A 23,270-nucleotide genomic window follows, 5' to 3' on the forward strand; every position below is an offset into this window, starting at 1 on the left:
AAGAAGCAACAAAAAGTGCTGACAGGTTGGCCAGCTTTCTTTGGGCAAGGCTCCTACACCTCAGAATAGCTGTAGGACATTCAAGTTTTCAGCAGGCAAAGCTTTTCTTTTCAATGCATGCTGAATTTTTGTACTTCAGTCAGGCCTTGAAGACAGTTTAGCTGCATAGTTTTCCCATGTGGCACAACGGAGACAGTAGCAGCTTAGCAGTTGTGTCTGCTGCAGGCCATTTTAAGAGCTTTCAATAGGCTTGAATAAATATTTATTGTCATACTAGGCCATGAGCTTAATTGCTTTGTCATATCCTCAACCCGGCTCAAAGCATTCCAGGACCCGTGATTCTGTGACAATGGGTAGGAACTCTGAGCACAATTGTCAGCACCCTCTCAAACCTACAGGACCCAGGTTTCTTGAAGGAGAAGGGGGAGGCATGAAAGGTTTGGTAAAAGATCCCATCTTACAAAGGTTACGGAGTGGTTCATAACTTCCTTGCATATTGTGGTGGTGTTGTATTTGAAAAAATAAAAAGAATTTAGATTAAAGCAGCCAGACAATCAAGCAATATGCATACGATTTTTTTCCCAAAATAGGAAACCTCTTTTATTATCTTTACATGTCCTTTGAATAATAAAAACAAACACACCCAAACAATTCAACGTTCTTGGATTCTGTGCAGAAAACTGGGAAGGGGTGATTTGTTCTTTGTAAAACAAAATTGGGGCAGGGGAAAGGTGAAACCAAAAATAGTACAAAAGAAACCCTGTCAAAACGCATGTTTTTTTTAGGGGGTGGAATTGAATGCTTAGAAGATGCCATTCTCCTGCTCTTATTTAAAACTGTCTTGTATAACTCATACAAGAATATCCCATTCTACTGTGCTGTCTCAATGATGAATATTCAACCTGGCTTTCAAACTTCCAATCATATAAAGCTCCCCCCCCCCGTAACAAACAAGGTATCTTTTAAAAAGATGATTTACCACACATTTGAACTGGCATTTAAAGGGCAAAACTACCCAAGGTAAACATTTGTTTCGTCCAGCGTGCAACAACAGTTACACTCCTAAAGGAAACTGAAATTGTACCAACTCACACCAGTTCCACCCAAACAAAACATTTGTCTCAAGCTTGTAGGATTCCAGCTAGGCTGTTCACCTGCCAAGAGTATAGCCAAGGTATTTTACCCAATTTTACATGCCTGAGTTTCTGCCAAAGACCTCCAACTTTATCAGATTGGTTCAATACAGCAGACGAGCATTCATGTTCTCTTAAATCACTGGCTTGTGCTTTGACTGAAAAGTGAATTTCACCATTGGCACCCCGTATTATGTTTAGATTTTCATTTTAAGAGATGTTTCACATGCAGTGGGGCAGGGGGACTCTGCATATGAATAAACACGAATTGTGGCCTTTTTAAAAAATAGACAATGCCGTTAAGGATCAACCTACACCTAGCAGACAGCAGGCTGCAAACCTGCAGCAACACTTTGCAAGAATCCACTGCAAAACAAGGAATCTGGGTGTTCTCTGCTTATATGAAGCGATCGCTATGTGCACAATCGGGTTGCACAATGCGGCAAAGCCACAAGGAGCTGCAAACAGCCCAGTTTGGAGTCCACAACCCCTTCACATCATCAGCCTGCTGCGAACAAGAAACCAGCAGGAACTCAAAGCTGAAAGTTGCCATAGCCCAGGGGTGATTTTAAATGCAATTGGTTCACTCTGGAAATTCGTCCTCGCAACTAAATCTAGCAGGAGAAACTTCAAGCGTTGGCTTGCCTTTTAGAGGCCCGATTGCTTCCTCGCAAATTCTACATTTTGGTCCGCCGAGAAATGTACCGCAAGGCGATTCCACATGTCTTGCCTTGTGCAGCCAGGATTGGGTTTTAAGTAAGGAACAGGGTGGTAGAGAGGAGGCTACATGTCAGCTCGGCTCAGTTTTAATGATCTAGGATACTGACAATGGCAAGAAACGGGGAGAACTGGTATGTGTCTATGGCATAGCAAAGGGCAGTAAGAAATGGAGGAGGGATTATCTCTTGGCAGCTTGTCGTCAAGGACAAGTGGGCTGTGTGGCTTGGGCTGTTTCGGCCAAAACGAAACGAAGGATGCCATTTGCCACGTCCAGCGTTTCATCTTTCTCCAGCACAATATCATAGGCTTCAAGGTACTTCCCCCGCTGTTCCTCCACCTGCATGTAGAGAGAAAGAAGAAGCAGAAGAAGAGGAAGAGGAATTTATTATACCACGCCCATCTGGCTGGGTTTCCCCAGCCACTCTGGGCAGCTCCCAACAGAATGTTAAAAACGCGATCAAATATAAAAAATTTCCCTAAACAGGGCTGCCTTCACATGTCTTCTAAAAGTCAGATAGTTGTTTTATCTCCTTGACATGTGGTGGGAGGGCATTCCACAGGGAGGGCACCACCACCAAGAAGGCCCTCTGCCTGCGTCCCTGTAATCTCACTTCTCGCAGGGAGGGAGCCGCCAGAAGGCCCTCGGAGCTGGACCTCAGTGTCCGGGCAGAATGATGGGGGTGGAGACACTCCTTCAGGTATACTGGGCCAAGGCCGTTTAGGGCTTTAAAGGTCAGCACCAACACTTTGAATTGCGCTCAGAAATGTACAGGCAGCCAATGTAAGTCTTTCAGGACTGGTGTTATGTGGTCTCGCCTGCCACTCCCAGTCACCAGACTAGCTGCTGCATTCTGGATTAGTTGTAGTTTCTGGGTCACCTTCATAGGGAGGATGAATAGGTCTTACAGGCACTCAGCACTGGCTAGCACAGTGTTGTTACAGTGGTTTCCAAGCGGTGTTCTAGTTACTTCAAAGATCCTCCATGAGATCAGCTATTGCTTCCACCCTGCTCTTCATCACCCAAGATGATCCCAGAGGAGCCAGTTACCAGTGCCAATAAAATAACCTCTAACCTAATTGTTAGTTCAGCCTTGCACTAGAACATGTGTTTTAAAGTTAGTTTAAATTAATCCGCAGGGTTAGAATTACTATTTGTTACAAAGTGTGCCATTTGCCTCACAAATTCAAGAATGCATTCAGATATCAACAGCAAAAGTTCCAAAAAAGGGGGTGTCAGAGTTGAGCATGAGAACTGCAAGCTTGCAGAAAAAAGCTGAGAGATTGGCCTGGTGTAATTTAGTGAAGGCCTCGAATGAGAAAGACTCAACCTCCTTCTGGCGTACCATTATGGGCCTCCTGGGCCAGGAGCGGATTGGTCCCACATGTACTGTAGAACCCCAGGAGTGGATGAAATATTTTCAAACCCTCTTCTATGACGACAAAGCTCAGCACAATGATCCAAGTGCCTACTCCGAGAATTTACCATATTGGCCTCCTGTCTCCATAGAGGAGGTGGGGAAACTAATTGCCCAACTGAAAAACAACAAAGCCCTGGGCATAGATAACATTCCAGCAGAGCTCATGAAGAACAATATCAGTTGGTGGGCTCCTATAATGGCATCAATATTTACATATATCGATTCAACAGACATAATACCTGGTTGCTGGACAAGCAGTAATTATTCCAATCTATAAAAAGGGTCCTATGGCAGATCCAGCGAGCTATAGATCCATTAGCCTCCTTACTATCTCCAGCAAACTGTATGCCAAACACCTCCACATCAAACTAATTGACTGGTTGAAAACTGAGGCAGTTCTGGCAGAGGAGCAAGCCGGCTTCAGACAGGGCAGAACAACAATAGACCATTGCTTCGTATTAGCACACCTCATTGACAAATACGTCAATAAAACACGTGGGACTTTATACGCAGCATTTATTGACCTGAAGGCGGCCTTTGACTTGATCTCACGAGTCAAACTTTGGGCTAAACTCAATGCCACCAACATTGACAAAAGATTACTATTCTTGATATAAAGCCTATATAAAGACTCCAAGTTATATGTAAGAACCTCAGTAAATGGGCAACTAATTAGCCCTGTATCAATCACCAAAGGAGTCAAGCAGGGCTGTATTTTAGCCCCGGCTTTATTCAACTTATATATAAATGACATGGTCAAATACCTAACATCCCCGGAGTTTCATGCCCCCAAATTGGCCGAAAAATCAATTTCAGCGCTCCTCTATGCGGACGATGCGGTTCTCTTATCACGAACTAAAGTAGGCCTCAAAAGGCTACTAAGAGAATTCTCAGCCTACTGCAGGAGAGATCAACTGGTGGTTAATCACCAAAAAACCAAAGTCATGGTCTTCGCTAGGAGACACAGACATCACAGATGGGAGATGGACAATCAGCCAATAGAACAGGTCAAAATTTTCAAATACCTCGGAGTAGTTTTCCAGTCAACAGGGGCCTGGGAGGCCCATCATAAATATGCTAGGGAAAAAGCATCTCAAAGCGCCAAAATACTGTCTCGCTTTTACTTTACGAAGGGGGGCAGACATATCCCAGCAGCTCTGGAGGTCTTTCAAGCAAAACCCTTGGCGCAATTACTCTACGGGGCCCAAATCTGGACAGGAAATCATTGCTGCACACTTGAAACAGTCCAGTCTAAATTTTTAAGACAGATTCTAGCCATTCCACCATGCGCGCCAAATGCGGCCCTACGGCTGGAGACTGGCCTCCTCTCCGTCGAAACCCGGACCTGGTTAAGAACATTCAACTATTGGCTTCGCTTAAATTTAAACCCATCCGGACTACTACCTCTAGTAGCACGAGATGCTCATAGAAGTCGGTGGTCCAAAGTAGTGCATCAAAAACTACTTACATGTGGCCTCCAAGCACAGCATCTCCTGAAAATGGGTCTCCCCAAGGCAAAAACCTTTATTGACCAGCACATGAAGGATATTGAGCAGCAGAATAATCTGGCCTATATTAAGAAATTTAGTGCTTGGTACGCTTATCTGCCCCCCTCCCACTTTCGGGCACCTTATTTGTCTACCTTAACCATACCAAAACTCAGACGGGCCTTTACACTGGCCAGACTAAATATGTTACCTTCAGCTGTTCTTGAAGGAACATATCAAAAAATTTCATTCGAGAACCGGCTCTACCCCTGTGGAGCTGGCTACGTAGAGACTTTGTCACACATTCTCTTGTCTTGCTCCCTATATAGAGATCTCAGGGACGAGACCATCACGCCGTTCCTATCTACCATCCCGGGCCGCTCTTGTGAAGCCAAATTGTTCTCACTCCTAGCCGACCAGAAAAGCTCGACAACAGAAAAGGTTGCCAAATTTATCGAGAGAGCAATGAGACTGAGAGCTGCTATCTGAATGACATCAGTGTCGTCACCCGGATTCCTCGCCTAGGATATTATTATTATTATTATTATTATTATTATTATTATTATTATTATGTTTTATTATTACGTTTTATTATTACGTTTTATTATTACGTTTTATTATTACGTTTTATTATTACGTTTTATTATTATTTTATTACCTCTGCCAAGTTTTAAGTACTGAGATTATTAATTTATCTGCATCTGGTTATTATTATCTTTCTCCCTGTCCTGACCATCCCTCTGAGGTTATATTTATATTTATAATCTTTCAATTTGGCTGGTCTATTCACTTAACCGACCTGGAACAATCTATCAGAGAAAAGGCCGCCGCCCATGGGACAGAGGGTTATGGATGAATGATAATCCAGCTTCTACCTAGGGTTTTAATAGGTCATAAGTTTTTATGGTAACTATATTCGTAATGTATTTTTGTCAGTGTTTGTCCTTTGATGCTATGGCTTGTCGGCTACGCAAACAAAGTCTATTCATTCATTCAAGCTTGCAAGCAAACTTCATGCTTCGTTTGTTTAACCACTTGAATGAATCTTCATATTTGCCTACTGCTTTGTCTTATTATCAACCACCACAGCGATGCCTTTAACACCAGTTTTGATCTGCAGGTAATAATATATATATCTCCATGTCATAGCTGTCAACTTACAGATTTGAAAATAAGGGACCAGCAGCCTCAAAAATAAGGGATCAGCAGCCAAAATAAGGGATTTTCCAAGCACAGGTATATTCAACTTCTGAGTCCCTCCGAGCCAAAGGCAGAAAGCCCAGCCAGCGGCCAAACGAAGCCTCAAGTGGTGGTTCCCACAGCACAGCAACCCGGCAAAGGGGATGCAGCAAGGGAAACCACCGTCACCTCTCCACTGGGAAGCGCTGAGCAAAGGCAAGTCCCCAGGCAACGCGGCCGATTTGACTGGAACAAGGCATGCAAGCTCCACCCCCCAGTCATTCTTAGACTCCTTATTGGGTGAGCAATGCAGCCAAGCAACACAGTTGGAGCTTCCCTCCTCCCTGGCCAGCAGGGAGGGAGGGAGAGGAGCTGCTTCCTTGGAAACCCGGAAAATTTAAGGGACATCATCAATAAGGGACAGCAGCGGGACACAGCGCTGGGATAAGGGACTTTCCTGCCAAATAAGGGATGGTTGACAGCTATGCTCCATGCTTTTTTCTGCTAATTTCTGCAGATCAAGCCTTTGTTGACAGCACAAGAAGGGGTGGGGCACAATTTTTTCATGGTCCCATGGCCATTTTCCCAGCTCTCCAAGTCTGCCACCCAAAAGGGCCATCTCACCTTGTCTCACAGCCCTTCCACAGTCAGCTGTGCCCGGCTGGGTAATCCCAACTCACCCTGTCATTCAGAAAGCCAACCCGGAGGATGTTCTCCACATCAACGACACCATCTGCCATACTGAGATCGCCCATGGAATCTCCAAGGAGTAAGATGTTCGTCCTTGTGCACAGCTGCTGGAAATATTCTGTATCCTTCAGGACCGTGTTGTTCTTGTTGTAGGTGTGGATGAGGGGCTCTTTGAAACCTCGCAGAACTCCCTGAATGGAGGACACAAAAACAAATGAGATAAACGAGAGTCACAGAGATAGGCAGCTTCTGTGTTGTGTTTGTGTGCAGCCAAACTACTCAGCAGTAATTACTTCAAAGTCGTTAAGTGTCCTTTTCTTTCTTTCTTTTTAATAATTTTTATTGGAAATTTAACATAACATAAACCCCCCACCCCCCAATATAGAAATCTGCCCTCATTAAACATGAACATAACATACAATAAGCATAACATACAACAATACAAACAACCAAATAAAAGACTTCCTTTATTCTGTATCTGGCCTCCTTATTTACTTCTTATAAGCTGTTTCCTTTATGAATAATTATTAAGATTTTTCTAATTATAACTTAAATATCCACAAAGTCTCCTGCAGATATTAATCGAAACAAGTCCAGGTATGTATTTTAGGGCACTGTTTTGTGAAGTATTCTCTGCATTTCCCCCATGCTTTTTGAAACTTGTCTAGTGTGATCTCTAATTGCCTCTGTTAATCTAGACTCTAACAGTTTGTCTTGCCATTCCCTTTTTGATGGCACAATTTCATTTATCCAGTTTTTAGCAATTAGGATCCTTGCCGCTCCTGTGGCATAGAGGAGTATTTTCTGATGTTCTCTTGCTATACCTGTGTCCGTTATCCCTAGTAGAAAAGCTTCTGTATTTTTCATAAAGTTATACTTAAACATTTTTTTAAGCTCGTCATATACTATGTTCGAGAAGCTTTTCATTTTTTCACAGGTCCAGTGTCCTTTTCAATTTACAAATCATTTCATCTGAAGCTTATCCAGGCAATTTCACAATAAACAATAAACACCTACTGTATTTTTCGCCCCATAGGACGCACTTTTCCCCCTCCAAAAATGAAGGGGGAAAGTGTGTGCGTCCTATGGGGCGGGGCGAATGCAGGCTTTCGCTGAAGCCTGGAGAGCGAGAGGCATCGGTGCGCACCGACCCCTCTCACTCTCCAGGCTTCAGGAAGCTATCCGCAAGCCTTGCAAGCCCAGCGGGAGTTCCTGCGGGCTCACAAGGCTTGCGGGCAGCAGCCTGCAGCTCCGGTGAGTGTCTGCAAGCCTTGCGCGCCCGGCAGGAGCTCCCGCCTGGCGCGCGAGGCTTGGGGCAGCAGCCTGCCGCCCGAAGCACGGGGAGCCCTCCGGAGGGCTCCCCGTGCTTCTGGCGAGTGTCTACAAGCCTTGCGCGCCTGGCAAGAGCTCCCACCGAGTGCGCAAGGCTTGGGGCGGCAGCCTGTTGCCCGAAGCACAGGGAACCCTCCGGAGCGCTCCCCGTGCTTCGGGCAAGTGTCTGCAAGCCTTGCGTGCCCGGCAGGAGCTCCCGCCAGGCGCGCAAGGCTTGGGGCGGCAGCCTGTTGCCCGAAGCACAGGGAACCCTCCGGAGGGCTCCCCGTGCTTCGGGCGAGTGTCTGCAAGCCTTGCGCGCCTGGCAGGAGCTCCTAAGTTTGGCCTCACTGAGGGGCAGTATTTCAATATGAGTAGGAAAATGAGAGTAGCCCTAAACCTATTTTTTAAAAAAAGTTTTGATGGATGTAATAATTGAATACTGAATGGTTTAGTTTATATAAAATATGCAGGGATTTATGTTTTGTAAAATGAACCATGGAAACAGAAGAAGGGAAGTCACTGAAATTTTAAGGTTGGTTAAATGAATATTCTAAAATGTAAAACAGAAAATTTAATAAAAATTATAGAAAAAAGAAAAGGAAAAGGAAAGTATTGCACAAATGCTGAATGGACAACAACCTTGGTGCTTCTTTGAAGCACCTTATCTAGATCCTCAGGCCTCAACGACTTAAACTGATCCCACGAAACTGGCCTAGACATTGCATTGGACACTTCACCTAAATTTGTCACATATATGGAATCCAAGTCATCACAGAGATGAGTGATTTTACCTTCAAAGTGCCTAGCAAACATGTCACAGCACACCTCCAAGGGTTCAAGTACCCTCATCACCAGGCAAGTGTGAATAAACTCCAAACAAACAGCACTGGTGGACAACCACTTGATGACACAATAATAATAATTTTATTATTTGTACCCTGCCCATCTGACTGGGTTGCCCCAGTCACTTGGTGGTTTCCAGCATATACAAAAACATAATAAAACATTAAACATTAAAAACTTCCCTATACAGCAAAATGATTCCTCACCTGGATGTAGTAAACATGAGTTTGTCCTATAGCACCTGTTCAGTCATCTTTGTGACAAATTATCCGCCATATGCGCTTAAAGCTCTCATCCAGCTTATTTCTTTGCCCATGCTCTTCGCTGAACAGCACCAGAGAGGTGTGGTTGTGTTGATGGCTCAATGAGAGCTGGGACCGAGTCTCTTATAAATAATTTTTATCACTACAACCGTGGGACATGGGTGGCGCTGTGGGTTAAACCACAGAGCCTAGGGCTTGGCAATCAGAAGGTCGGTGGTTCGAATCCCCACGATGGGGTGAGCTCCCATTGTTCGGTCCCTGCTCCTGCCAAACTAGCAGTTTGAAAGCACATCAAAGTGCAAGTAGATAAATAGGTACCGCTTCGGCGGGGAGGTAAATGGTGTTTCTGTGCACTGCTCTGGTTTGCCAGAAGCGGCTTAGTCATGCTGGCCACATGACCCGGAAGCTGTACGCCGGCTCCCTCGGCCAATAAAGCGAGATGAGCGCCGCAACCCCAGAGTCGGCCACAACTGGACCTAATGGTCAGGGGTCCCTTTAGCTGTACCTATCACTACAACCAAAATTCTGCTCATCCTGGTAGAGCCTGGGAGTTTCTGGCTGACCCCGGAAGGCACACACCTGGCATCCATTAATACCATCCCAAAACTTTCTAAGCCCCCCACACACAGTGTTCGGATTGGCACACCGCTTCCATGCCAGGGCAGATAGGAGTTGGGGGAAGTGAAGTGGGCTCAACTCACGCTGTCGTCAAAATCCATGTAGTTGGAGACCACATTGACATTGGGATAGAACGCCCCAGCCTGGCGAATTATCTCCTCTAGCACATCACCCACACCTGCCGAGAAGATGAAGAGGGGTACTTTGTTCTGGTGAAGCTGGTCAAATAAGATGTTGAAGCCGTCTCTGAATGCAAGAAAGAGAGGAAGCGTAACGTTCGACGGAAATGGTGAAACACACAAGGCTATTTCCATTCATGGCTCACTAAACCACGGCTTACTGCAATGTCCGAACACAGTCAAAATATTGCAGTGATTAAATTAACCAATTCGTATGTATGCATGGTTTTTTTAAAAAGGAAACATACAATATAACAACGGGAAACTAGATTTAAAGCAATTATTTTAACGCAACGTTTTGCTTGGCAATCATTTTAACACAACATTTTGCTTGGCAATTATTTTAACACAAAGTTTTTGCTTATTATTTTAGTTGCCTTGAATGCACCCTGCTATAGGGATATGGCACACGTTACATGGGACAAACCCACTTTCGACTGGTAGGAAGGTGCCATCAATCCTAGATCACCAACTAGTGTACGTGCATGAGACACACTTCTTGTAATCATGATTTACATCTTAATTGTGCCGTTAACTAAAAACAAAAAAAATGAATGTATGGAGAGATCCTTAGATAAGCCTATCTCCTCAACCCCTTCCACAAGGATAATAAAGTTGACCTACCCTAGTAGCCTAAATGTTAATAAATGTGAAATGCTTTGAATACATCGAACATGATATATAAATGCTATCATTTGTGACAGAACAACTGCCTTTCAGGCTCTGGCTGCTTCTCCCTCGTTTATGGCTTCCAGTCCTGCTTCTATCCCAAATCTCCCCATCCACAGCCATGTTTTTCCTTGCCAAAGCTGGCCAACGACTGCACAATAATAATAATAATAATTTATTATTTATACCCCACCCATCTGGCTGGGTTTCCCCAGCCACTCTGGGCAGCTTCCAACAGAATATTAAAATACAATAATCTATTAAACATTAAAAGCTTCCCTAAACAGGGCTGCCTTCAGATGTCTTCTAAAAGTCTGGTAGTTGTTTTTCTCTTTGACATCTGGTGGGAGGGCGTTCCACCTGGTGGGTGCCACTACCGAGAAGGCCCTCTGCCTTGTTCCCTGTAACTTGGCTTCTCGCAAGTTTAAAATATCTGCATTCTGTGTGTCAAGTAGGCGTGTGAAAAATCAGCAAGCCCTCAAACTCCGGAACACAATGGCACACTTCTATTTCAAATGTCAAAATTCTACCTTGCCCTGACAGCGAATTCAGGAAGGGTTGAAGCAGAGGAGGACACAGACCACAAAAATAAAGTTGTTCCCCTATCCCACTTGCCCGCCCCCCTCTTCTTGCACACAACATCCAAATTTTGTACCTGAGCATGACATCCGACTCTTTCACAACCTGGGCGATGTCACTTTTCTTTATCTTCTGTTGGGCCAGGAGGTCGTGGGCCTTAGTCCACCTGGAACACACACACCTGTCCTATCAGGGACCAGGAGTTCCTCTGTGGGTGTATCTATTGAGCTTACAGAACCTCTAGTTAGTTTGTTTCTCCAAGCACATGAGCGATTCTCGCGTTTGCTTGACCGCCACAGATCAGACCTGTCTCAGGTGATGTGTCTGTGCCCCCGATCCCTTTGAAGATCCTCAAACCTCTCGTTAGTGGTGGAAATGTAAAAAAAAAGGAAGGTACCTTTTATCATATGTGGTGGACATGTCCCAAGGTGAAAGACTTCTGGGAAAAGATTTATAATAAGTTGAAAAAAATGTTGAAATATACATTTCTTAAAAAGCCAGAAGCCCTTCTACTTGGAATAATAGGTTTGGAATTGCCCAAGAAAGATGTTAGACTGTTTTTGTATGCCACAACTGCAGCAAGAATTTTGTTAGCCAAAAACTGGAAATTACAAGAAATACCAACAGTGGAAGAATGGCAGGTGAAGATGATGGACTTTTGGGAGCTGGCCGACCTGACTGGAAGAATCCGCGAACAGAAAGAGGAGGAGCATCAGGAAGAATGGAAGAATATCAAGGACTATTTAAAACAAAATAAAAAATTCCTTCCAGTAGCACCTTAAAGACCAACTAAGTTAGTTCTAGGTATGAGCTTTCGTGTGCATGCACACTTCTTCAGATACAGGACTATTTAGTTAGCTATTCTAAGATAAAGGACTATTTAGTTAGCTATTCTAAGATAACGTAAGTAGAATTACTTGTAAGTACCAAATTGGCCTAGGAGTAAAATATGCTGAATTGTACAACATTTTGGATTGAAAATATTATGAGAAGAAGAAAAATGTTAATTGAATAAGTTAATTTTATTTGAAAGTGGATATTGGAAAACTGCTACAATGAGTTCTATGGAAACTCAGCTAGGGGGGATTCGTGGAAGTCATCTAACAATGATATTTAAAATAGGATTTTAACAGCTAGGATATATGTTTGTTTGGGGTTTTTATATATTGTAATGTTTTTCTTTTATGTTTGTTATAAAATTGGAAAATTAATTTTAAAAATGGGGGGGGGGCTCTCATTAATGGAGTTGGGGTGTGTGTGTTCTGTAATGGAAGAAAGCACCCTTCCTCCCCGTTAAGGAAAACATCACCTCCTCTGACACAAATACTCACCATTCTATCATGAGGGGTAACTTGTCCTCCATTGTCCGGTATGGATCAATTTCAATAGGGTAGTAATGATGGAGCAGATCTTTTAGCTGAAGAAGAAGAAGAAGAGTTTGGATTTGATACCCCGCCTTTCACTCCCTTTAAGGAGTCTCAAAGCGGCTAACATTCTCCTTTCCCTTCCTTCCCCACAACAAACACTCTGTGAGGTGAACGAGGCTGAGAGACTTCAGAGAAGTGCGACTGGCCCAAAGTCACCCAGCAGCTGCATGTGGAGGAGAGGGGAATCGAACCCGGTTCTCCAGATTACGAGACTACCGCTCTTAACCACTACACCACAATGGCTCTCACACTAGCTGGAACAGTTCCCAGTATCAAGAAAAGGAAGGGGGGATATTTAGCTAGTCAGAAGATAAAACACGCACATTTCAAAGTGGAGGTTTTCCAAGATGGAGGTTCTGGCTAGGACTGGGGCAACCAACTGCATAGCCTGCTCCCCATCATATTAGGAGGATGGGATAGGTATTGATCGTTAGCTAGTACTTGCTGGGTACAGCCCCCCAAGGGGGTGGGCAACAGAAACAGAAAAAGCATCTTCATGTTATCTGCTATTTGGTTTTTTGCTTGGGGGACTAGTTGCAGGGAAGTCAAACCTACACGGAGACTGTAGAATAGAGGGAACTCAACTTTATTCATGAGGTCTTAACCTCTCAATAGAAGGAATGGAGAATTCTCTGTTTCAAAGCCTTAGTCCCCTCATAGAACTCAAGGCTCCTTGAGCTCCTAACAGCAGGAGGGAATGGAACTGGGAAGTCACGTTTAGACTTTAAAATATCAGCATGCCAAGATATGAAAGCTCATACCTTTTTCTTGCCTTCTTCGCTGATGACCCGGCTGTTATCTATGATATCTGAAGAGACACACCAAAAAAATATATGCCAAATTCCAAATATAATATTCATTTTTATAAATACCGTATTAAGGTCTGGTTAACTACTATAACAATTATTATTTTTTGTCACGTATACCATTTTTAGTAACATTTTGGTTCCCCTCATCAAATATGGAAAATAACACCATCCCGGAATCTAAATCTAGTATTTGACCCATGATAAGCCCAATTTTGTAAAATATTGTTTTCCAGAATTCTTGTAGCTTCTCCCAGGACCACCACTTGTGAAAGTATTTACTCAGGTACCATCTGCAAACAACTCTGAATCAATTTACTCTCATTTGGGGTTAGTGTTCAAAATTAGCCAGGCGCCAAGCGCATTTTGCACCTGACTATTAACCACTTGTGACCAAGTGGGCACCAGAATAGTGCCTGACATTTCCACCATCTGGAGCACCATGGCATCTGGACTGCTTTCACACACTAATTCCACATCCAGTAGAATTCTATCAGTTATATTTTATATGCACAATTGGAATGGATTTCAGGAACCAAAATGCTTTTTCTGTGCAGCCTGAGCAGGAGCAGTGAACAATGTTATAGTTAATTGTTGTAACTTGTCTTCCATTACCCCCCCCCTTCCCCACTGCCCTGCTCACGGTGGTGAATAATATTCTTACGTTATGAATGGTTTGTGTCACCACTTTTTTTTTAAAAAAAGGGATAGGAATAGGCCAATATATATGTGGACTGTCCCAAAGGCTTGGAGGGACCAAGAGGGAGAGATAAAAGTCAGTGGTGTTTTACAAGAGAAAGATGAAATAGCAAAGGACCAAAACTGGACTCACTGTAGGAAGTAGGGCAGCGCCGACCGTTGAACCCGAACCGAGTCAGAGTCATGTCAAAATCAGAAATGACCTGGAGAGAACAAGGAGGGAAAATATGAGAGAGAGAGAGAGAGAGAGAGAGAGAGAGAGGGAGAGAGAGAGATTACAAAGGATTCATTGCCTAGCCCAAGAAACTACTCTACAGATTCAGGGAACCAAGAAATTGGTAACTCTCAAGAGTTACCAAGTAATCTCAGGTGGGCAGCCTGCAGGCCTGTACTGCAGCCTGCCACTGCTACCATCACCACTGCTGAATTTGTCAAGTGTCACTCACTTAGCTCATCAAACAGCTGCTTGGAGCTGCCTGCATGGAGTGTGATTTAAATGTGGAGGAAGGTGATCTCCCCATTTGCACAATTGCACTCTCTTCAGCCTGCCCATTTGCTGTTTGGTGGGCTAAGGGACAATTCCCAGTGCCTATCAACTGGGGAGGTGGGAAGGCACAATGGAATCTCCGCACATCAAGTGATTCCATCCAGTGATTGGTGCTTCACACTAAACAGGCTCAAAACTGAGACCGAGAAGGAACCAAATAAATTCTAAAGTTACAGTGGGCTGGAGTCATTCCAAGTTGTCCTGTCAAACCGTCAAAACATTTGTTTTTTGCAGCAACGTCACAGGATGCCAGGTTTCGTTTACAGAGGGAAACTGCTTAAGACAGATAATAATATGCCAATATAACCTTGTTTCTTCTTGCTTTGAAGAAAGCAATATCTAGCATAAACTAGTCAGGCAGTGACCGGTAAATTCAATACATCTTCACCCGAGCTAAAGCGAATTACCTTCAAATAAAAACAAAAAATTCCTTCCAGTAGCACCTTAAGTTGGTCTTTAAGGTGCTACTGGAAGGAATTTTTTGTTTTGACTATGGCAGACCAACACGGCTACCTAACTGTACCTTCAAATAAGTGCAATTTTAAGAAAGAAATAAAAGTCTGTGTTACCATTTACTACAATTGTTGTGCTTTGGTGACACATGACAAATGAGTCCATTCAATCTTTGCCACAGTTTCATTTTAGCATTTCTATAGCTCCTATATCTATGTGTAATAAAGTTTTGGATGTTGGTGAGTGTTAGTCTGCCAACTGCTTTTAAATCACTTCTCTGATGCAGGCTGGAGAGATACCAGCAGAAAGCATTAAGTTAACAGAACTTGTTTGGGGAACCTGACTTTTCACATGAAATCCAGATGACCCCCAAATTGCCATATTTCCCAAGAAACAACTTTAAGGTGAAGACTTTCTCCGTGCAGAACGTTAAGGCCTTCACGGTTACCTATATGCTTAAACATTCTGAGCACTTCATTAAGCCCATGCTGTTCTCATCATTTGACAGGCATTTCACTAGTAAATAGACAAAGACAAAAACCAGGCAGCGCCTGAGGTAAAAATTGGTTCTGAGGTTCCTGCAGCTGCTTGTGCAATACATCTGGGAAGAGGATGGGTGGGAGGGATAAATTAAGGGTACAACAAACAGATGAATACAGGAGCACACACCTGGAATTTTCCTACCCCACCTTTTCTGAGGGCTGAAATTACATTTTTTACGCGTTCAGGATCCTTCATTCGGACAGTCGCTTTCTCCAGCTCAGGCACCTAGGGAAAGACACAGCATATGACATTTTCAACAATGCGTGTTCTGTTATTTTTTTATTTACAGTGGTGACACTGTGGGTTAAACCACAGAGCCTAGAACTTGCCGATCAGAAGGTCGGCAGTTTGAATCCCCGCAACAGGGTGAGCTCCCTTTGCTCAGTCCCTGCTCCTGCCAAGCTAGCAGTTCAAAAGCATGTCAAAGTGCAAGTAGATAAATAGGTACCACTCCGGTGGGAAGGTAAACGGTGTTTCCGTGCGCTGCTCTGGTTCGCCAGAAGCGGCTTAGTCATGCTGGCCGCATGACCTGGAAGCTGTACGCCAGCTCCCTCAGCCAATAAAGCGAGATGAGCGGCGCAACCCCAGAGTCGGCCACGACTGGACCTAATGGTCAGGGCAATACGGTTATTGAGCCCCTAGCACAGAAAAGCAGCACATATAAATGTCATGCAAATAATACACATTGTTAAAAGCGGAGCGTATAAGTGATATGCAGCATTCATGCTATATAAAGGTCAGCATAAATATAAAACTACAGTTAAAAATAAATAATTAAAAACAGCAGAGCCTTTTAAAATGACATTTACTAAAAAAAAAACAGAAGCCCTTTTGATAGGAATTTTAGGACAACTGCCAAAAGAAAAACAGACATTATGTGACGACAGCGGCAAGAATTCTGATAGCACAGAACTGGAAGACTGGAGAAATACCATCAAAGGAACAATGGCAAGAGAAGTTAATGAACTATGCAGAGTTGGCAAAGTTAACAGATTAACTACATGAAAAAGACAATAGTGACTTTGAAACAGACTGGGAACCTTTTACATCATATTTGCAGAAAAAAACCAAAAAAATAGAGTCATTGGCAGGATTTAAATAAACATTGGCAATTTTATTTATTAAAAAACAAGAAACTTAATAGTACGATAATACAGAAGTATATATAAACAGCAGGATGTAATATGAGATGTAATAAACCAGGGATGGAAGTTGAGGGAAGTCAGCAGGGAAAGGGAAAATTGAAACTTGAATGTAATGTAATGATTACAGATATTGTAAAAATGAAAAACCCAATAAAAATGAATTTATAAAAGAAAACAGCAGAGCCTTTAAAAAAAAAGCAGCAAAATAAGGATTATCTCAGTGGACCAATAAGAAAGTCTTCACTTTTTGATGTAAAGTTTAACAGAGAGAGGGCTAACTTGACCTCCTTAGGAAGAAAGACCCAAAGCCCAAGTACACCCACAGCATCCCCAAATGCAAGCATAGTGTACACAGGTGTGTTTGTGGGTACCTTTCTGCACAACTTGCTGCTACTCTGAGGATTCAGTGCCAAGTTGCATAGAAGGCCAAAGCCTCAAAGGATTTGAGGGACTTGGACAAATTGGCATTGGGAGCTAATGGGAAGAGAGCAAGTCAAATCCTTGCCTGCGGGCTTTACTCTCCCATAGCCCACCTCAGAAAATTCCTGCCCCCTCCCCAGTCTAGTCTTCTTGACAGTCTTGAAAAAGGACACCATTTCTCTTCTCCAACCTACACCCTCCACTTCCCAAGGACCTCCCTGCACTTCCTTCCAAGACCTTAAGCCTTCCCTGAAAGACCACTGGGACTACAACTTCCACTAGCCCTGACTATTTAATTGGCAGGCTGATGGGAGCTGGAGTCCATCAACATCTGGAGGGCGGTGGATTCCCAACCTCTACTTCCAAAGGCTCCTTGCTTTTCCTCCATTCCCCAGTTGCACCAACGAACAAGCACCTAGAGCAGCCTTTCTCAACTTGTGGGTCTCCAGATGTTGTTGGACTACAACTCCCATCACCCCTAGCTAGCAAGGCCAGAGCTCAGGGATGATGGGAGTTGTAATCCAACAACATACAGGGACCCACAGGTTGAGAACCGCTGACCTAGAGTATTCATCCTTAGTATTTTGTTGTTGTTGTTGTTTAGTCGTTTAGTCGTGTCCGACTCTTCGTGACCCCATGGACCAGAGCACACCAGGCACTCCTGTCTTCCACTGCCTCCCGCAGTTTGGTCAAACTCATGTTGGTAGCTTTGAGAACACTGTCCAACCATCTCATCCTCTGTCGTCTCCTTCTCCTTGTGCCCTCAATCTTTCCCAACACCAGGGTCTTTTCCAGGGAGTCTTCTCTTCTCATGAGGTGGCCAAAGTACTGGAGCCTCAGCTTCACGATCTGTCCATCCAGTGAGCACTCAGGGCTGATTTCCTTCAGAATGGATAGGTTTGATCTTCTTGCAGTCCATGTTCTGCTTTAAATCTCCCACCACGTTCACCGAGGGGAAAGACCTATAACGATCTAATTTCCCCCTCCTCATCCCCAGTCACGGACCCCCCACAATTCCACCCCAGAGACCCTCTCTCTCCTTAAACCACGTGAAACCTGACCCCACAAACCTGACCCCCTCTCCTAGGTCACCTTGCATCAGGGCAGCTAGCTTAGCAGAGCCTAAGCTACAAGATCGGGTCACTGCCAGCTTGAATTTGCACAAGCCACTCCCCCCTCTCTCTCTCTCTCTCTCGGCTTTAGCCTCCACCCCTCCTGTCTGCAATGGGGGGTGGGGTTGGGGAAACAATAACACTGGCCTACCTTACAGGGTTGTTGTAAGGATTACATAACCATAATATCATAAGCAAAGCAAAGCTGCTCCTGACAGCTGTCTCCCTGGCACAGAATTCATCCACCGTTTGGCGACCTCCTAATAAAGAAGGCGAACTCACGCCCCCCAGACAGCTGCTTTCCTGGACCCCCACCCCCTCCTTCATACTAAACACCCGCCTTATGAAAAGACCAGCCCCTAATTCTGCCATATAAACATACCCCATATTCTGTTTGGACAAGCGCAAGGCCGCCTCCAAAAGCCGCATCCTCTTCCCACCAGTTCTGGCTCAGAAAGTGGGTTCCCAACATGTCTCCCCCCCCAACCCCCCCCAACCCAACACACTTCCGCCTTCCCACACCTCACCCTACAAAACGAGCATATTCATAGCCGATGGGCTTGGAAGCGCTGTGCAATTTGCTTTGCAGCCAAAATACAAAAAACCCCACAGATCTTGAATTAAAGCACCTCGTGTTTTTTGGAACGCGTATTCTCCGACGGCTTGCAAAAAAAAAAAAAAAAAGCGCATTTTAGCAAAGCCACCTTCCTTTTCCCGCCCGCCTTCCCCAGGATCTAACCATGATCTTCGCCCAGCAAGCCGTCCCCGGACGACGAGGAGTTTTGTAACTGGGATCGAGAATGGAGAAAGCCGGAGAAGGAAGGAGAAGAGGGAGGCGTCCTTCCCTGAGCTGGGCTGGGCTCCGCAGGCGCCTCCTTCCTGCGTCTCCGCCCCTCGGGCTCCGGGCCGAGTTCTTGGCTGCTGCTGCTGCTGGCTAAGATCCGGGGAGAGGTTTCCTCCAAGCTGCTTCGATCGCGGCCGGGTTGCTCGCTGCATTTCCCGCCCCCAAACCCCACTCCGCCTCCCCCCCCCCGGGATGGGGGTGAGGCATCTGGGGTCACCCTGCCTTAGTTCCACCCCGGGCGGAGTTGCCGCCTGCAAGATCCTGATAACCGGACCTTCTCGCTCTCGCGCGCAGCTACGCGGCAGCATAACGTGAGCCAGGGCGGGCGACGTTCCTATTAGTGGCATTGCCCGACTCAAAAAGTCAGATTTAAGCGTGGGTAGGCAAACTAAGGCCCAGGGGCCAGATCCGGCCCAATCGCCTTTTATTTCCTGCCCGGGGACGGTCCGGGAATCAGCGTGTTTTTGCATGAGTAGAATGTGTGCTTTTATTTAAAATGCATCTCTGGGTTATTTGTTGGGCATAGGAATTCGTTCATTTTTGTTTTTATTTTGAAAATATAGTCCGGCCCCCCACACGGTCTGAGGGACAGTCGACCGGCCCCCTTGGGTTTGCTAGCCCCTGGATTTAAGGAACGATCCCTCAGCCAAAGTGAAGCATCTTTAATACATATATAGGCATTCATTTGTCTCTCTTCTATTGTGATTTGCAAAGGGTTAACTACAATTTTTCTTTTTTTCTTTTTTGGTACCGTACACAATATTTTTCCTTTGTTTTCTACATGGATGGTATGTCTTGTTTTTTCTTCTTACCTTACTCTGTGCACTTGTGGTTTTGTAGTTTGTTTTTTTTAATAAATAATATAAAATAGCATTTGCAAAGGGATTTTTAATTTTAAGGGCTGCATCGTTCCGTTAGGAAACAACCGAGCGGATGATTAAACAAGTGCCTCCTCCCTCTCACGTGGAAATCCTTCCCAAAATCCTTAAGGCCAGGAAGTACGACAAGAGGAAATGCCATCTGTGCTGGGATCACTGTTTTGCACTGTGTTTCTAAGGGACAGTGAAAGACGTCCAGGCTGAACAGCGGCGCAACCCAAGACCTGCCTCTCCTCTGTTTATTTCTTCCGAAGGTGTTCGAAGTGTACTTAGTCCAAAACAGTATTTCGCCCTGGAGGCTGTAGGTGTCGCAGAAGAGCGTGCAAGCTGGGCCTGCCACGTGACACTTCCTCCCTCTGCATACCACCTTTGCTTGTTCCAAGTGCAGGTCCTGCTCCAGATTCTCCACGTGGACGTCTATGGGGGAAGGTGAAAGGGCCATAGCTCAGTGGAATCTCAGACTCCTGCCTGAGTCTCTTGGAGGATGTCTCAAGCAGGTCACTGAGCAAGATAGGCCAGGGGGGTTGACTCAATTCACTGCCTTTCCTTGTGAAAACCAAGGAATTCTAGGCCAAGGCATCTGAAGGTAGCCCTGTTTAGGGGAGCTTTCCATGCTTAACACTTAACACGTTTTAATATTTTGTTGGAAGCCACCCAGAGTGGCTGGGGAAACCCAGCCAGATGGGCAGGGTATAAATAATGAATTATTATTATTATTATTATTATTATTATTATTACTACTACTACACTTGTCAAAGCACCCAGGGTTCAGAGAGGGCTGTAAGTCTCCCCCCTTGCAGCAACACCCCTTCCCTGTAACAATGATATCTACTGTATTTTTTGCTCTATAAGACTCACTTTTTCCCTCCTAAAAAGTAAGGGGAAATGTGTGTGCGTCTTATGGAGCGAATGCAGGCTGCGCAGCTATCCCAGAAGCCAGAACAGCAAGAGGGATTGCTGATTTCGCTGTGCAGTGATCCCTCTTGTTGTTCTGGCTTCTGAGATTCAGTATTTTTTTCTTCTTGTTTTCCTCCTCCAAAAACTACCGTATTTTTCGCTCTATAACACACACCCGACCATAACACGCATGTAGTTTTTAGAGGAGGAAACAAGAAAAAAAATATTCTAAATGAAACAGCGGATGTATGATTTTTGTGGTTCATGCTGTGGCCACAGACATGTGATCTGACGGTGAGTTTGGGGTAGCCCAATGCAAAAATCCTGAGGATCCATGTGGATCCATGCTTTGTAACCATGTTTTTGCACCACTGCGGCCCCAGGCAACAGTGTGTGTGTGATTTTTTGGGTGCAAGCTGTAGCCATGGACATGCTATGTGATCTGATGGTGAATTTGGGGGGACCCAGTGTAAAACTCCTGAGGATCCATGTGGATCCGTGCTTTGTAACCATGTTTTAAGTGGGGAGGGAAGGAAAAGCACTCAAGGGACAAGGAACACTCGTGGGGTGGGTGGAGAAGGATGCTGTTAATAATGCAGAAGAGGGGTATAAGAGAAGGCTCCTCTCCTCTCCTGCTTTGCTCCTTTAAAGCAAGCAGGCTCTCTGTCCCTCTCTGCTCCCCACTCAGCAGCTCTTCTCCCGCTTTGCTGTTTCAAAGCAAGTCACGGAGGAGGGAAGGAAGGGAAACCATGGATCCTCTGCTCACGACTGCAGCAGATCCTCCCGCCATCCGTAGGCATTCGCTCCATAACACGCACAGGCATTTCCCCTTACTTTCTAGGAGGAAAAAAGTGAGTGTTATGGTGCAAAAAATACGGTAGGCGCGTCTTATGGTCTGGTGCGTCTTACAGAGCGAAAAATACGGTAACTTGTATGGCAGGGATGAGGAACACATGCTCAGATGTTCCCGATCTCCCATAATCCTTAACCATCATCTTGGGCTGATGGGGAGGAACACAAATCCACGTCCCTGCTGTATTAAAAATTGTGTTCAACTCAAGGCTGACCCTACAGATGTAGCTGCATGAAATGGGAATGTGTTAAAAATGGCCACACTATTTCATGCAAGTGGAAAACTATCACAGCAAAGGCAGCTGGCAGTGTGGCTCCCACTAGGGTTTAGGACGAAGATCCAGCACAGACCCCAGCCCTTCAAGGATGCTCTTTATCTCCTTCTGCACTCATCTTCTGCGGCTTTTAATGTTCTACCAACCAGGACCCTAAGTTCTGCTAGGATTGCAACCAATTTAGTTGCAGAATCAACAACTTTGCTGTTCATAAAGCATAGACTGAGACAAAGATTATTTTTTGCCTAGATTTGTTCAACTCTGCCAATGGTTCAGCAAAAGTGGGGAAGGGAATGCAGTATTTTAGGCAAATAAACCATTTCCTCACCACACCAAATCTGTGCTGAAACCAGTGCTTTTTGTTCTTACGGGTACTCCCAGAAGAGAATTTCAGACTTTTGCACTTTTTATAGAAACATTCTAAATTCCTGGATTTATTGCACCCCAATAGCTTGGAGCTAGACTAATTTTCCATAGGCCTCGTTATGATCAATAGAAACATAGAATTACAGAGTTGGAAGAGACCCCAAGGATCATCTAGTCCAACCCCCTGCAATGCAGGAATATGCAGTTGTCCTATACAGGGATCAAACCTGCCATCTTGGTGTTAGCAGCACCATGCTCTAACCAACTGAGTTATCCAGGCTACATGAAAACTTTATGACTAACTTCACATTGATTTCAATGAAACCAAAGTGCAACTACAGTGGTGCCTCGCAAGACGAAAAGAATCCGTTCCGCGAGTCTCTTAGTCTTGCGGTTTTTTCGTCTTGCGAAGCAACCCTATAAGCGGATTAGCGCTATTAGCGGCTTAGAGAAAGGGGGGGAGTGAAAAAAATCGCAAGACTCACAAGACGTCTTCGTCTTGCGAAGCAAGCCCATAGGGAAATTCGTCTTGCGAAGCGCCTCGAAAAACAGAAACAATGGGCACCACTGTAATTTAATTGCAGTCCAACCCACAGTAATTTGCTAACTTAAGACAGCTTGGACAGGTAGGCTAAGCTTTTGTCAATTTTCTACAGCTACAAACTGACAAAATGATGAATACCAAACATTCCCAGTCACTATCTTTCATTCTTCTTGTCCAAGTGACCAAAACTGCGATAAAAAATGGGGACTGAAGACTTTCCTTCACGGCTGAAGAATGCCCCAACCACAAGCTGAATTTGAAAGCAGGAGACAAATGGGATCTAAATTCCCCAGACTGTTAGGGAATACTGTTCTGGAGAACACATCCATAAACAATTATGAGCAATAACATGAAGCAGTCAGAACAGAAA

General features: G+C 44.7%; 1 protein-coding gene across 2 annotated transcripts; it reads right to left on the reverse strand.

Moving 5' to 3' along the window:
- Positions 1-1,923: 1,923 nt before the first annotated feature.
- Positions 1,924-19,242, reverse strand: NT5C3B (5'-nucleotidase, cytosolic IIIB). Of its 2 annotated transcripts, none has more exons than XM_081838195.1 (9): positions 18,984-19,242; positions 15,714-15,792; positions 14,158-14,227; positions 13,281-13,327; positions 12,424-12,509; positions 11,169-11,258; positions 9,749-9,911; positions 6,618-6,818; positions 1,924-2,190 (listed from the first exon to the last, which is right to left on the reverse strand). In XM_081838195.1, the coding sequence occupies exons 3-9, from the start codon at positions 14,207-14,209 to the stop codon at positions 2,053-2,055; spliced, it is 777 nt and encodes a 258-aa protein (XP_081694321.1). In that variant the 5' UTR covers positions 14,210-14,227; positions 15,714-15,792; positions 18,984-19,242; the 3' UTR covers positions 1,924-2,052. The 2 variants fall into 2 exon arrangements, with proteins under 2 accessions (XP_081694321.1, XP_081694320.1); XM_081838194.1 differs by having other exon boundaries at positions 15,694-15,792.
- Positions 19,243-23,270: the final 4,028 nt, after the last annotated feature.

The sequence above is a fragment of the Podarcis erhardii genome, assembly GCF_964252035.2.
Source record: "Podarcis erhardii genome assembly, chromosome: 13".
NCBI lineage: Eukaryota > Metazoa > Chordata > Lepidosauria > Squamata > Lacertidae > Podarcis > Podarcis erhardii.